This window comes from Sceloporus undulatus, chromosome 1 (genome assembly GCF_019175285.1).
Source record: "Sceloporus undulatus isolate JIND9_A2432 ecotype Alabama chromosome 1, SceUnd_v1.1, whole genome shotgun sequence".
In the NCBI taxonomy this organism is placed as follows: Eukaryota; Metazoa; Chordata; class Lepidosauria; order Squamata; family Phrynosomatidae; genus Sceloporus; species Sceloporus undulatus.
In genome coordinates, this window is record NC_056522.1 from 338,018,057 (window position 1) to 338,031,446 (window position 13,390).

Consider the following 13,390-nt stretch of genomic DNA (forward strand, 5'->3'; position numbering starts at 1 on the left):
CCTGTGCTCCTCTACCATTTGCTCCTGATTAACACTTTGCTTCAATTGTGTTTTTAAAGTGAGAAACCATATTTTTTTATTCAAGGGGGGGAACAGCCCTGCATGCAATTAATCTTATTAAAAGTCTCACATTATCTCTGTTCCTAGGCACTGTCCTGTCTCTAGCCCTCTTTCTTTACTAGAATGTTTATTCCTTCCTTCACCCTTACTTGAGTACAGCTGTGTCAGTATGTTCATTCATATTAAGACACCATGTTAGTTTAAATTCTCTTTCACCCAAAAACCAACAAATCAATAAGTTCCTTATATCAACATCCAGCCACTTCAGTTTCAAGTCACTCCAATATCAAGGTTACCTCTCCTGTTTCTTTTTGGGGCACATTTTTCAGCACATTTGATTTCATTAGGTTCATAGCACTGCACTACATTCAACTGTGCAATTTCAATAGTATTTTAGGAAAGGAAAATTTGAGCTCTGAAAATTCAGGTACAAAAAAGGTTTAGGGATAAAACAGAGCACAAGACCAAATAACAAATACAGGAATCCCAAAATATTATCTAATAGTTCCTGAAAAGTTATTCTTCTCTCTTTCTCCAGCTAACCATCTTATGAAACAAGACCACCAGAAAGCATCTTTTGCTTTTTCGGCAAGACAAGCTTTTATTTGCTGTGTTTCCCACAGTTAAGTGATACTAGCTTAATAATTCACTTCTGAAAGTGAATATAATAGATGGCATGTTAGGCCTTACATCACTACTATGTTTCCATCTTTGCCAAACTCTATCTTCTTTGGAGTATTTCAGCCTCCAAATTTCTTGGTGTTTTCTATGACAAAATCATTATTTTTGTCCCTTAAATCAAAAACCTTCTCAAAGAAGCATGACAATAACAGAAGCCAACTGAATGAGAAAAAAAACTTTATTTTACAAGAGACATACATTTGTACAAACTGATGATCAAAAGTGATGAAAATGGGAGGAGGGGGGAACCATACTGAAGTTACAATAAGAAAAAGGCTTAAGAATTCCTAACATGCAAAGCTAATTTTCCAACATCTGGGTGATGAACTGGTAGGAGTATTACTCAAGGCTTGTAATACATTCTTATGAGAGACATCATACCCCTCCAGCATAGTCTCATGAAATACATGTACTCAGGAAAACCTTTTCATGTAATCTTACCTGGGCTTCGTTGTATAAAGGTATAAATGTGAATTCGTGTCCCTGTACTTCCTGCATCAAACATAATGCCATAGAAGGTTTTCTCACTGGCATTGGCAGGACACACCTTAAGTGGGAAGAGGTCTTGAAACCACAGTTCTGAGCTGGGATGAGAAACTATGCAGTACATGGATGATAGTGCAAATATGGCAATGACTGTGATCCAGGAAAGTGCCATGGTGCTTGCAAACCTTCAGCAGCTGCTCTTTCAATCAGGACTTCCAGAATTGCAGACGATCCTGGAAACAAAAGTTATGAATGAGCACAAGTATCAGTTTTATACCCGTAAAGCAAAAGCTTATCCACATCCTAAAGAGCTGGCCTGTTCGCTGTGGCCAACATACTTCATGCTGCAGTGCTACTGCAGAGATTTTATGTTCACTATCAGAATTGTACCCTTTGAGCCTATAGAATCATTTGTTCTCAGACTGCATGCAACTAAGGCAGCATCTGAACTATAACCCAGTTTGAGACCACTAACTACCATGGCCTAGTGCTATGGAATTCTGGAATTTGTAGTTTGTTGTGGCACCAGAGCCGAAAGCTAAATATCTCATAAAACTACAAATCACAGAATTCCATAGCACTGAGCCACAGCAGTTAAAGCAGTGTCAAACTGCATTATTTCTGCAGTGTGGATGCAGCCTAATTCAATATATATATATATATATATATATATATATATATATATATGCAAACTTTCCTCCCGTGCACTTAACAAAGTATCTAGATCTACAACACTGAAATAATTTCTTGACAGTGCAGACCTTCATCCTAGATCATTGGCATGAATACAGCAATTCATCTCAGAACTGTGATCAGACTGAGGCTTCAGAATCCTATCACACTACAAGAAGGCTGACATGGATACAGAACACAAATGGCATTCAAAACAACAATGGGGATCTATCTGCTGCAGATGGCAGCTGCTTAGATATCAATTTACAGGGAGGGCAAAAGATACCATTTCAAGCTGCTCCATAATTGCCAAGAGAGCAGAGACTGTGGCTTTCCAGATGCTGTTGGACTGCAATGGCCAGGAATCCTAGCCTGCATGGCCAATGGTGAGGAAACGGGAACAATAGTCCAGCAACACATGGACACACGTTCTCCAACCCTAAGGCATACAGGTAGAACAAAAAAGTGTATTCAGCGGCGGTTTCTTTTCCTTGTATCCAATTTTCCTTTCAATTTTTTTTGTGTGTGTGTTTGGATAAACTTTTACTTCCAAATCAGATGTAAATAATTTTGAGACTGAACTTCCCTGTCAGTGCATTATGACAATGGCTATAACACCACCAGCATCTTGCAAAATCCCAAAAAATTGTAATATAAAACAGAGAGAAAATGTAATGTTCAAAACGTCCAAATCTCTTCAGATCATCATAATAAATTTACAAGAGACAAATTATGCTGAAACATCAAACTGGATTCAAGCATTTATGGCTTGAAAATATTCAAAAAAATTATAAATTTCAAACCTTTATTTTGCAATTTTATATAAGGGATACCATTTTACTATGCCACTGCAATGAACAGGAATTGAGCATCCACTGATTTTGGTATCCACGGGAGGATCCTGGAACCAAACCACAACGGACACCAAGGGCCCACTGTAATACAGAGTTAGGGCCTCACATGTGATCAGAAGCATGCCTTCTGATCACAGAATCATAAAGCTGTAAGAGACCACAAGGGCCATCCAATCCAACTCTTGCCACACAGAAGGACACAGTCAAAACACTCCTGAAAATGGTTGTCTAGCCTCTGTTTAAAACCCTCCAATAAAGGAGATTCCACTACACTCCAAGACAGCTTGTTCCACTGTCAAACAGCTCTTAGTGTCAGAAAGCTCTTCCTGATGTTTAAGTGGAATCTCTTTTCCTGTAGCTTGAATCCAATGTTCTGTGTTCTAGTCTCTGGAGCAGCAGAAAACAAGTTCTGTTCCATCTTCAATGTGACATCCCTTCCAATACAGTATTTAAATGTGGCTGTCATGTCAACCAACAACTGTCTCTTCTCCAGGATAAACATACCCAGCTCACTAAGCCACTACTCATAGGGCATGGTTTCCAGACTTTTTTTTTTTACACCATATTCACAAACAAAACATTTGGAAATACTGTAAAATCCTTCTTTCTTCCTTTTTCTTTGTTCAACATCCCCCCTCCACTGGAACAACTTATTTTAACCTGTTACAGAACTTTGTCCCCATTTATGCAGGTATTAATCTTCACTGCTCAAAAGATTCTTATCTGTTCATAGCTTTAGCTTTTGTGCTGCCTAATTTCTAATAAACTTTGAAGTCTACCTTTGCACCAGACATTTATCACTATATTGTGCTCACCATCTATATATCCAGCCTTCTTATTTTATACCTGCGTCCACAGAAACTGCATCAATACTTGGAATCTGACTCTATTATTGCTGTACCCTTCACCTGCTTCTGCAGATCCACCCCTTGGCTCCTATTCAATTTACTGCCCGTCCCACCCTTCTGCCTTTTGTTCCATTTCGCTGTCTTTCCACATCTACACCCGCTAACACTGTTCTTTCAACTTTACAGATAACTACAAACAAACCTAACCTTGCCTGTACTGCCTTTCCCACTAGATTTAATCCAAGAAAATTAGTTTGTTCAAACACCAAGAGCTCCTGTATCAGAACAATGCAATCATCATCTTGCAATATCAATGAAAAGTAAAGACAAGATCAAGTCTGACAACACCTTATATCCATATATATATATCTGGGAGGAGGCTGAATAGTGACTATTCTATATTTTGACAGAATAAAATAGCAAAACCAAACCAAACAAGCCAACAAACAAAAAAGGTGACAGCCTTAAAAATAAACCCTGGGTTTCTAATGCATGAAACTCAAGCCTTGGAGAAAGCGCTTGTGAACTGAATCCTGAACTCTAATTTCTACCCAGCCTCTTGAAAAGAAGAAAGGTGGTTTTCAGGAACAAAACCACAACAGAATAGCAAAGTGATGAGCTAAACCAAGCTACAGAGTTTATAAAGAAACAGCAGCAACTGAAATCCATTATGCAGCTTTAGCAGAAACTTGCCAAGAAAATCCCAATGGATTCACCTTAAGATCACCATAAGTCAGAAAAAACTTGAAGGCACACAACAATAATTGCCAAAGCAATCTTGAAAAAATATATATAGACTCACAGAATCAAAGCTGGAAGACCACAAGGGCCATCCAGTCCAACCCTATTCTGCCATGCAGGAATTCACAATCAAAGCATTCCTGACAGGTGGTCATGCAGCCTCTGTTTAAAAGACTCCAAAGAAAGAGACTCCACTAGACTCCAAGGACACAACCTCTAATTTAATTAAATAAAGGCATGGAGTATGATCACAAGAATGGAGCCACTGCCTGAGACATCCAACAATAAACTCCGGTATCCAATGCTGGCAGAATTAAACCTTCATTTATCTTTTTCTTTTCCCCTGTGCTGCCCTCCATGCCAAAAGTCCTTTGGATCCTAGATATTATAAGGAGTAAAGGGTAAAGGGCAGTAGCATCAGCACAACAAAATAAATGAAAGAGAATAATGTAAAAGAAGGCAGATAAGTATCTATAAGAAAGGCTAGGGTTTTCTGTTCTAATTTTAGTTCTAGTCTACCTATCACTTTTGAAGGGCATAATAAAAATTAAATAAAAAATAAAGTAGCTAGATATGTAATACAGAAATCCTTTTAAACAAACCTTAAAAGAAGCTCAGATCAAATGATATTTTGTTGTTCAAGTCTGCTATGTGAGTAAACAGCCTGCTAATCAGAAAAAGATTACTGAGTATAAAAACATGTTTCTCTCAGTCTACCACACTTCACATGGCTGTTGAAGGAATAAAATGGGGATTGGTGGAGATACAGAAACAGAATCATGTGTTCCACCTCATGCTTTTTGCAGTTAAAGCAAGATAATAGCACAATAAATGAAAGTACAAGCTAAGTTATAAGGAATTCCTTGTGTTTCATTAAGCACTGGCAATAATACTAGCATAACACACCTTCACAGGTAATATTCAGACTGATGAATAAGGTCATATGAACTTCATGTACTTGATCCATGTACTGCAATGCCAAACTGGAGAAAATTTTATGATAGATTTAGAACAGGTGATGCTTAGAAATCTTAGAACCATCTATAGAAATGCTTCAGGACAGAATTATAAAGAGTGTCAGTCTAACAGGATTTTTTCAAAACTGAGAACAATTAATCTAGGTATATTTGAACAACATGCCTATGTGATGCCACTTGTTACAGCCTTCAAATTCCTCCTCAAAACCCACAGTTTTCAGTTAAGACTTTGGCTAACTCTATTAACCATGGCAACTGCAGAGAATCTCTTTCAGTACAAGGTCCAAATTCAATAGCAATAGCAAATACATTTCTATACTGCTTATCAGTGCACTTAAGCACTCCCTAAGTGGTTTTACAAAGTGTAAGCTAATTGCCTCCAAACAATCTGGGTACTCATTTTAGCAACCCTGGAAGGATGCAAGCCCGAGTTGAGCTTGAGCCCTGGCTGGTATTGAACTCACAACCTTAAGGTTTGTGAGTGAGTGGCTGCAGTACAGGCAGAATTCTCAGGGATATATGGGCCCCAAACAAATCAGCTTGCTTTATCTTAAAGGACTTACTGCCAATAACTAAGATTTAGAAGAGGCATTCCTATTTTTCAGAATGGGTAAAAATTCAACAACTGAGAAGCCATCTATCGGGGATGCGCTGATTGTGACTTCCTGCAAAGGAGGGGTGTCTTCCAAATCTATGATGCTATGATTCTATAAGCCACCAAGCAAAGCTGTCATGGGGAAGGATCATGGCCACTTGGAAAGCTCAAGAGGACCAGACTGAAACCCAAGGCTTTGGTTCCCCATCATGTCCTATTATTATGAACATGGGTAACTGAAATAAATGAATATTTCCACCACCACCCCCCACCTTCTCTGTTTTGTTACTTGTCAGATTTGACACTACAAACCTCCTTAAGGGAAGGATTCATCCTCTTGTAAATCAAGATGGACCCTCTTGCTTTACAACACACTATGCAAATAACACATTTAAAGATATTTAAGAATTCTGGAATTTGAAAATAGAAAATTTCTTGTCTAGATTTTGTGGACTCCAGTTCACTGCATCAGACGAAGTAACACATTATTCCATATTATCCAATGAAAGCCATGTTCCCCATATAAACCAGAATTGCAATTTAGGCAGCTGCTTTCTATTCCAAAGTTTTCATCTCAAAGCAAATCACTACATCAGGACTTACCGCCTCCTTGGTTTCATGTACAACTGAAAAGGCATTATAATGCAAGCAAGCAAACTGCCTGTTAAATTTTAAGCTGACTCTTTCTGAACCCAGGTTTATCATTATCAAATACAAACAAGGAGATATGTCCAGGCTAGATGTTTTTTATGCCTACAAAGTTCAAGGGCCACATTATAGGTAGGTAAAAGCTCCCCAGAAAAAGACTGCCATACTGGGAAAATGATTTACAAGGGTGAATGTTCACTGTACAGAAAGGTACAAAGTCATGATGACTCGGGAAAACAGAGAGACTTTAGTCATTCTGTTATGACACACTATGTAAGTGCAGCTGGCATTGCAGTAGTTTAGTCACAGATAGTTTAATCGCATAAAGAGTTTTGCACCAAGCATCCCTAAAGCACTGTGCCACAATACCCAGAATTTGATGTATCTAGAATCCAAAAATAAAGGCAGCATTCTTTTCAAGACTAACTCATCATATACTAAGCAATTCCATTTTGATGTAGTGAAATGTGCTATACAAGTGCCTTCAAGTTGCCCATCAGTTTATGACAATCCCATGAATTTCATGGGGTTTTCTTAGGCAAGAAATTCTCAAGAGGTAGATTTTCTGGCTTCTTCCTCTGAAATATAGCCCACAGCATTTGGTATTTGTTAGTAGACTCACATCCAAGTAATAACCAGAGTGATCCTACTTAGCTTCCAAGATCAGATGGGATCTGGTATGTTAAGGTCAGTGGTTCCCAACCTTTTCTATGCCCCCACACCCCTAGGAATCTTTGATTAATGTCCGCATCCCTTATAAAAGTAGTATCACATTTAAAGATGAAGATGTCTCATTTCTAATTTCTGAACCGCAAATTGAACCACATACAATACAGCGAATGAACAAACTGAACTTTTTAAACAATGAGTCTTTAACTCAATGCATAAAATGTAAACCTAAATTGTGCAATGAGATTCTATTTTATTTAGGAAAAAAAATGAGTGGACTCATCCCAAGGACACAAGCTACAATTTGTCACACCCCCTGAAATTCAATCTTGCACCCCCTGCCTTAGGACAGAACCCACAGAGATGGAACAGACCTCAAGGACCATCCAGTCCAACCTCCTGGCATGCAGGAATGCACTCCCAGCCTCTGTTTAAAAACCTCCACAGAAGGAGAGTCTATACACTCCAAGAGAGTTTGTTCCACTGTCGAACAGCTCTTACTGCCAGGATGTTCTTCCTAATGTTGAGGTAGAATTTCTTTTCCTGTAATTTGAATCCATTGCTCCAGCTCTTATTCTCTGGAATTGCAGAAAAGAAACTTGCTCCACCTTCAGTATGACATCCTTTCAAATATATATAAAAAAGCTATTGTATGACCTCTTAACCTTCTCTTCCCCCAGACTAAACATACCCAGCCACCTAAGCCTCTCCTCATAGGACATGATTTTCAGACCTTTCACCATTTTGGTCGCCCTCCTCTGGACATGCTCCAGCTTGTCAATGTCCCTCTTGAATTGTGGAGTCCAGAACTGGACACAGTATTCTGACCAAAACAGAACAGAACGGAACTATTGTTACTGCTGTTAACTGCCTTCAGGTCGGCTTATACTCTTGGAGACCCTGTGAGTGAGACATTTCCATGTTTATAGTTTTTTTGTGGGTTTTTCGGGCTATGTGGCTGTTCTATAAGAGTTTATTTCTGACGTGAAGATGCCAGCCACAGATGTTGGCGAAACATCAGGAATAAACTCTTATAGAACATGGCCACATAGCCCAAAAAACCCACAAAAAACTGTGGATGCCGGCCATGAAAGCCTCCGACTTCACATTTCCATGTTTCCTTATTCTTAAGTCAGGTATTGCAGGTTCAGGCCCATGGTGTCCCTGACTGACTCCATCCACCTGACAAGCGGTGTCCTCTTTTTCTACTACCTTCCACCTTCCCTAGCTGGCATCATTGTTTTTCTAATGAGTCACGCCTTCTCATGATGTGGCTGAAGTATGAGAGCCTCAGTTTAGTCATCCTGGCTTCCAAGGAGAGTTGAGGCCTGATCTGTCCAAGGACCCATTTGTTTGTGTTCTTAGCTGTCAGCACTTTTCTCCAACACCACATCTCAAATGAATGGATTTCCTTCCTATCTGCTTTCTTTACTGTCTAGCTGTAACATCGGTACATACAACAGCTTGGGCAATTCTGACTTTAGTGTTCAGCAGTACTGTATATCTTTGTTGCTGTTGTTGTTGTGTGCCTTCAAGTCATTCCTACCTGATGGTGACCCTATCATGGGGTTTTGTTGGCAAGCTTTTTCCCCAGGAGGGTTTGCCATTGCTTTCCCATGAGGCCCAGAGCATGTGGCTTGCCCAGGGGCACCCAGTGGGTTTTGTGGCCAGGCTAGGAATCGAACACAGGTCTCCAGAGTCACAATTCAACACTCAAACTTACATGTTAGGATTCTGTCTAGTTCTTTCACAATTGCCCTTGCTGCACCAAATGCTGTATACAGTGCTCTATAAATAAATGTTAATAATAATAATAATAAGTAATGCTATGAAGAAATTTTTTTTATAATTTCTCCATCCTATTTCATTATTATTATTATTATTATTATTAACCTTTATTTACGGCGCTCTATAAATAAATGTTAATAATAATAAGGAATAATAAGGAAAATAATAAAGAATAAAATAATAAGGAATAAATAAATGAATGTTAATCATGATGATGATACTAATACTAATATTGCTCTGAGGGGGGAAAGAACGTTCTCCCTTCTTCTGCCTCCTATTTCCCTGCTGTTGCCAATGGAGAGGAGAGGCTTCCGAGCCAGGCTCAAAAGGGAGGGAGGGAGGGAGAGGAGCTGGCAATGCAGGCGGGGTCCACTCACCCGCCGCCTTCTCCAAGAGCCCTCTGCCTTGTTCCACATCTTCTTCTTCTTCGCCGGTGCCGCCGCGCGCCGCGTCAACAACACACGCCGCGCGTGACGTCACGGGCGCGCCGCCCTCCTCCTCGCGCCGCCGACGTCATTGCCCCGCGCCGCCTGGTTTCCACGGAAACGGGTCGCCTCCAAGCAGGAAGTGGAGGGAAAATAAGGAGAGGAAGCTAGAAAGAAAGAAAGGGAAGCCCCTCTCGCCCGCCATGAAGGGAAAAGGGAAAGCAACCAAAGGCGCCAAAGGAGGGAAGTAGGTGACCGAGGGAAGGGGCCCTAGCAGGGCTCTGGGTTGGGGCCTGGCTGGCTGGCCAGACGCCTCCTACATTCCAGCCTTCAGCCCAGGAGGAAGCCTTTTATGTAGAGAGACCTCATGGAGCCCCTTTTGAGAGTCAATGAAAGAACATAGTTGGAAACATGAGCTTTCAAAGACCTAAATCTACTTCCTCAGGTGCACTTGAGGAATATAGTATGCAGAGAGATCTTGTTGCCCCTTTGAGATCACTGAAAGGAAGAAATTGTCAGCTGGAGCTTTCAAAGACCTAAATCTACTTCCTCAGATGCATTTGGGGAATATAGTATGCAGAGGGATGTTATGGAGCCCCTTTGAGATTAACTCAAAGTAAGAAGATGGCAGCAGGAGCGTCCCTAGGCTTAAACCTACTTCCTCAGATGCATTTGAGGAAAACAGAATGGAGAAAGACTCACTGAAAGAAAGAAGTTGGCAGCAGGAGCTTTCCTAGGCTTCAGTCTACTTCCTCAGATGCATGAGGATAGAGAGGAGGTAGACTGCAGACTAGGGCCTCATTCCCACTACATAATAAATCAGTTTCCAAACTGACCTGAGCTGGCTTAAATGGATGGCTTTTCTTTGCACTTGTGCTGAGTTTCTGGTGTGGTTTGCTGAGGGAGGCGCAGCACTAAACCCATTTAAACCAGTTCTTCCAGAACCGCTGCATCATTCCCTGCTTCTTTTGAAATGAATTGACTCAGCGCAAGTGTGAACGCACTGCCTGTTTGATTCGGTTCCTATGGCACAGTCACTCCATGTTGCATCAATCCATTGCTGAACGTAAACGTGAAGTGGATTAAATTGAAACGGCTCGGTTCGATCATGGCTAGAATAATGTGAATGCCCTCCATTCTTCAGCATGCCTAAGCAGCATAATTAATTAATAATTTGTTTTATTTATATACCGCTATTCCAAAGATCATAGCGGTGAACAGCAAGTCAGCTAATTAGCAAGTAAGCTAATTTGCCCCCAACAGTCTGGGTACTCATTTTAGCTCCCTCCCAGGAAGGATGCCAGCCTGAGTTGAGCTTGGGCCCTTTTGCTGGTCTTGAACTCGCAACCTTGTGTTTTCAAGTGAATGGCTGCAGTACAAGCATTTAACCACTGCGCCACCAGGGCTCCAGCATGCATTTATATTAGTATTTTTGAGTTTTTATTTGGTCATATCCTCCCTTTCTCTTGAATTTCCTCCATTCTGAGCATGGCTAAGAAGCATGAATTTACATTTTTGTGAGTACAGTGGACCCTTGTTATCGGCTGGGGTTTGGTTCCAAGATCCCCTGTGGATAACTAAATCCGTGTATGCACAAGTCCCATTAAATATGATGAAATAGCAAAATGGTGCTCCTTATAAAAAATGGAAAATCAAGGTTTGATATTTGAAATTTATACTTTTTTTGAACATTTTCAAAACGTGTATAAGAAGGCCAACTGTATTTTTCTTTTAGCTTCCATGTGGTCATGTCCTTCATTTTGCAGCACCTTGTCCTTCTTGGCAGTGAGAAGGAGGACCTCAGTGACATCAGTGGGGGGTGCAGGGGGTGCGGACCACACCAGGTGACACCCTAAAGGGGGGGTGACACCACTGTTCCTCAGACATCTGCATTTTGGCAAAAATGGGCTGTGGCATTCGCCTGTATCTCTTTGAAATGCTGAAGAGATGGGGTGAGTGGGGTGAGGCTCAGTGGTAGCAGAAAGGAGAGGGCCCAGGCTTGTTTTTTTAATTAAAATGTTTAATTATTTTAATTTTTTAAAAAAAATAACATTTTACCAAATATTTACTTTAACCACATGAAATTATGTGCATGTAAACACATTTATTCTGTGTGTATGATATCGTAATTTAAAGGAATAAATTTAATTTTGCTAGTTGCTTATGTCAGAACTATTACCATTACCTTCAGTGATACATGGGAATTTATGATTTACAAGTAACATTAGTACAAAAAACATGACTAAGGATTCTGTATGGGGTGTTATGGGAGGAGGTCAATTGAAGGGGGGGGTGACACCATGGGTTACCACACCAGGTGATACCAGCCCTAATGACACCACTGCCACAGGTCTCCTTGGGTCTGGGCAGGGTTGGGGGATGCCGTTGCCCTGGGTCCGGCTCTCTGACCCAGGGCGGGTGTTTATTCCCCTCCTGCAGGGGGAAGAAAAGTGCCGGTGGCACTGGGCCTGGTGGCAGCCGGGGAGACTCGAAGGCCGCCAAGGAGGAGTCGGAGGCTGAGCGGGCCAAGGTGGCGTTGGCACTATGGGAGGCCCGGCTGGAGGTGACAGAGATCTCCCGCAAGGAGTACCGTGATGCTGCCCGCCGCCTGGCCCACAGCAATGAGGAGCTGGAGCAGCAGCGGAGGCAGATGGAAAAAGACACTGTGGACGTCATCAGTTACCTCAAGAAACAAGACTTAGAGAAGGAGGAAACGGTAGGTGGGGGCGAGGTACTGAGGCAGACGTTGGTCCAAAACACACTACAGTAATAATCCAATTTGAGACCAGTTTAACTGCCCTGGCTCAGTGCTAGGGAGTCCTGAAAATTATAGTTTATTATGCCACAGAGCTCTCTGACAGAAAGTTTCACAAAACTACAAATTCTAAAATTCCCTAGCACTAAGCCAGGGCAGTTAAAGAGGTCTCAAACTGGATGATTTCTGCAGTGTTTTGGGCTGTTGTAATATTAATAATTATTATTTCTAACCCGCCAGTGTGGCATAGTGGTTTGAGTACTGGACTATGACTCTGGAGACCAGGGTTCAGATCCTAGCTTGGCCATGGAAATTACCTGGGTGACCTTTGGCAGGTCACATACTCTCAGCCTCAGAGGATAGCAAGGGCAACCCCCATCTGAAGAAACTTGCCAAGAAAACCCCATGGTGTGTTCACCTTAGGGTCATCATTGCCTTCCCCTGAAGGTGAGAGTATGACTTGTCCAAGATCACCCAGTGGGTTCCATGACTGAGTTGGAAGTAAAACCCTGGTCTCTAGAACTCAACACTCAAACTACTTTGCTGTTGTATGCCTTCAAGACATTTCTGGTTTATGGCAACCCTATAGTGAGCTTATGCTGGGGTTTTCTTGGCAAGTTTCTTCAGAGCGGGTTTGCCATTGCCATCCCCTGAAGCTGAGAAACTGTGACTTTCCCAGGGTCACCCACTGGGTTTCATGGACTACACACAGTGTAATCACTGTTGCTTAGTGAACATGCTTTTAACTACTAGCTACAAAACGGAGACACTGAACACTATTGCTTGAATTTAAAATGCATACCATAGTAGAACTGATAAATAATAGGGTTCTCACCACTGATAGAGACTGTCATCTTTTTTAAGACGTTAGAAACAGCCCACCATGGCATTACCTTTTTGTGGTGGTAGGATTGTTTGTTCCTATGAACAAGAAGCTATGCTGAAGGTGGGTAGGTTCTCCCATATCAGACAGACTAAAGGAATCTGACTAAACTTGCCAAACAGCTATTGGGCCACAGCAGCAGTGGTTGGTAATTACTTGAAGGACCACAAAAAGAAAGAACAAATCAAACCCGACATCTCCCTAGAAGGGAAGATGACTAAACTGAGGTTGTCATACTTTGACCATATCATGAGAATGCATGACTCACTAGAAAAGTCAATAATGCATGGTAAGGTAGAGGGCAGTAG

The 13,390-nt window shown here is 41.3% G+C and overlaps 2 protein-coding genes across 13 annotated transcripts in view; one reads left to right on the top strand and one right to left on the bottom strand.

The window, feature by feature from the left end:
- The window catches only part of ENTPD5 (ectonucleoside triphosphate diphosphohydrolase 5 (inactive)), a 33,065-nt gene extending 23,557 nt beyond the window's left edge, over positions 1 to 9,508 (bottom strand). For 2 of the 10 annotated variants that reach the window (XM_042445605.1, XM_042445595.1), the window contains exons 1-3: positions 6,227 to 6,511; positions 5,249 to 5,325; positions 1,183 to 1,460 (exon numbers count right to left, since the gene is read on the bottom strand). In XM_042445605.1, the coding sequence (XP_042301539.1) occupies positions 1,183 to 1,399 (217 nt within the window). In that variant the 5' untranslated portion in view covers positions 1,400 to 1,460; positions 5,249 to 5,325; positions 6,227 to 6,511. The other 8 variants (XM_042445599.1, XM_042445597.1, XM_042445596.1 and 5 more) reach the window with 8 other exon arrangements.
- The window catches only part of BBOF1 (basal body orientation factor 1), a 30,627-nt gene continuing 26,739 nt past the window's right edge, over positions 9,503 to 13,390 (top strand). The window contains exons 1-2 of one of the 3 annotated variants that reach the window (XM_042445594.1): positions 9,503 to 9,695; positions 11,884 to 12,160. In XM_042445594.1, coding sequence (XP_042301528.1) covers positions 12,095 to 12,160 — 66 coding nt within the window. In that variant the 5' untranslated portion in view covers positions 9,503 to 9,695; positions 11,884 to 12,094. Of the gene's footprint in view, positions 9,696 to 11,048; positions 11,102 to 11,883; positions 12,161 to 13,390 lie in introns of those variants that run through there. The other 2 variants (XM_042445591.1, XM_042445593.1) reach the window with 2 other exon arrangements.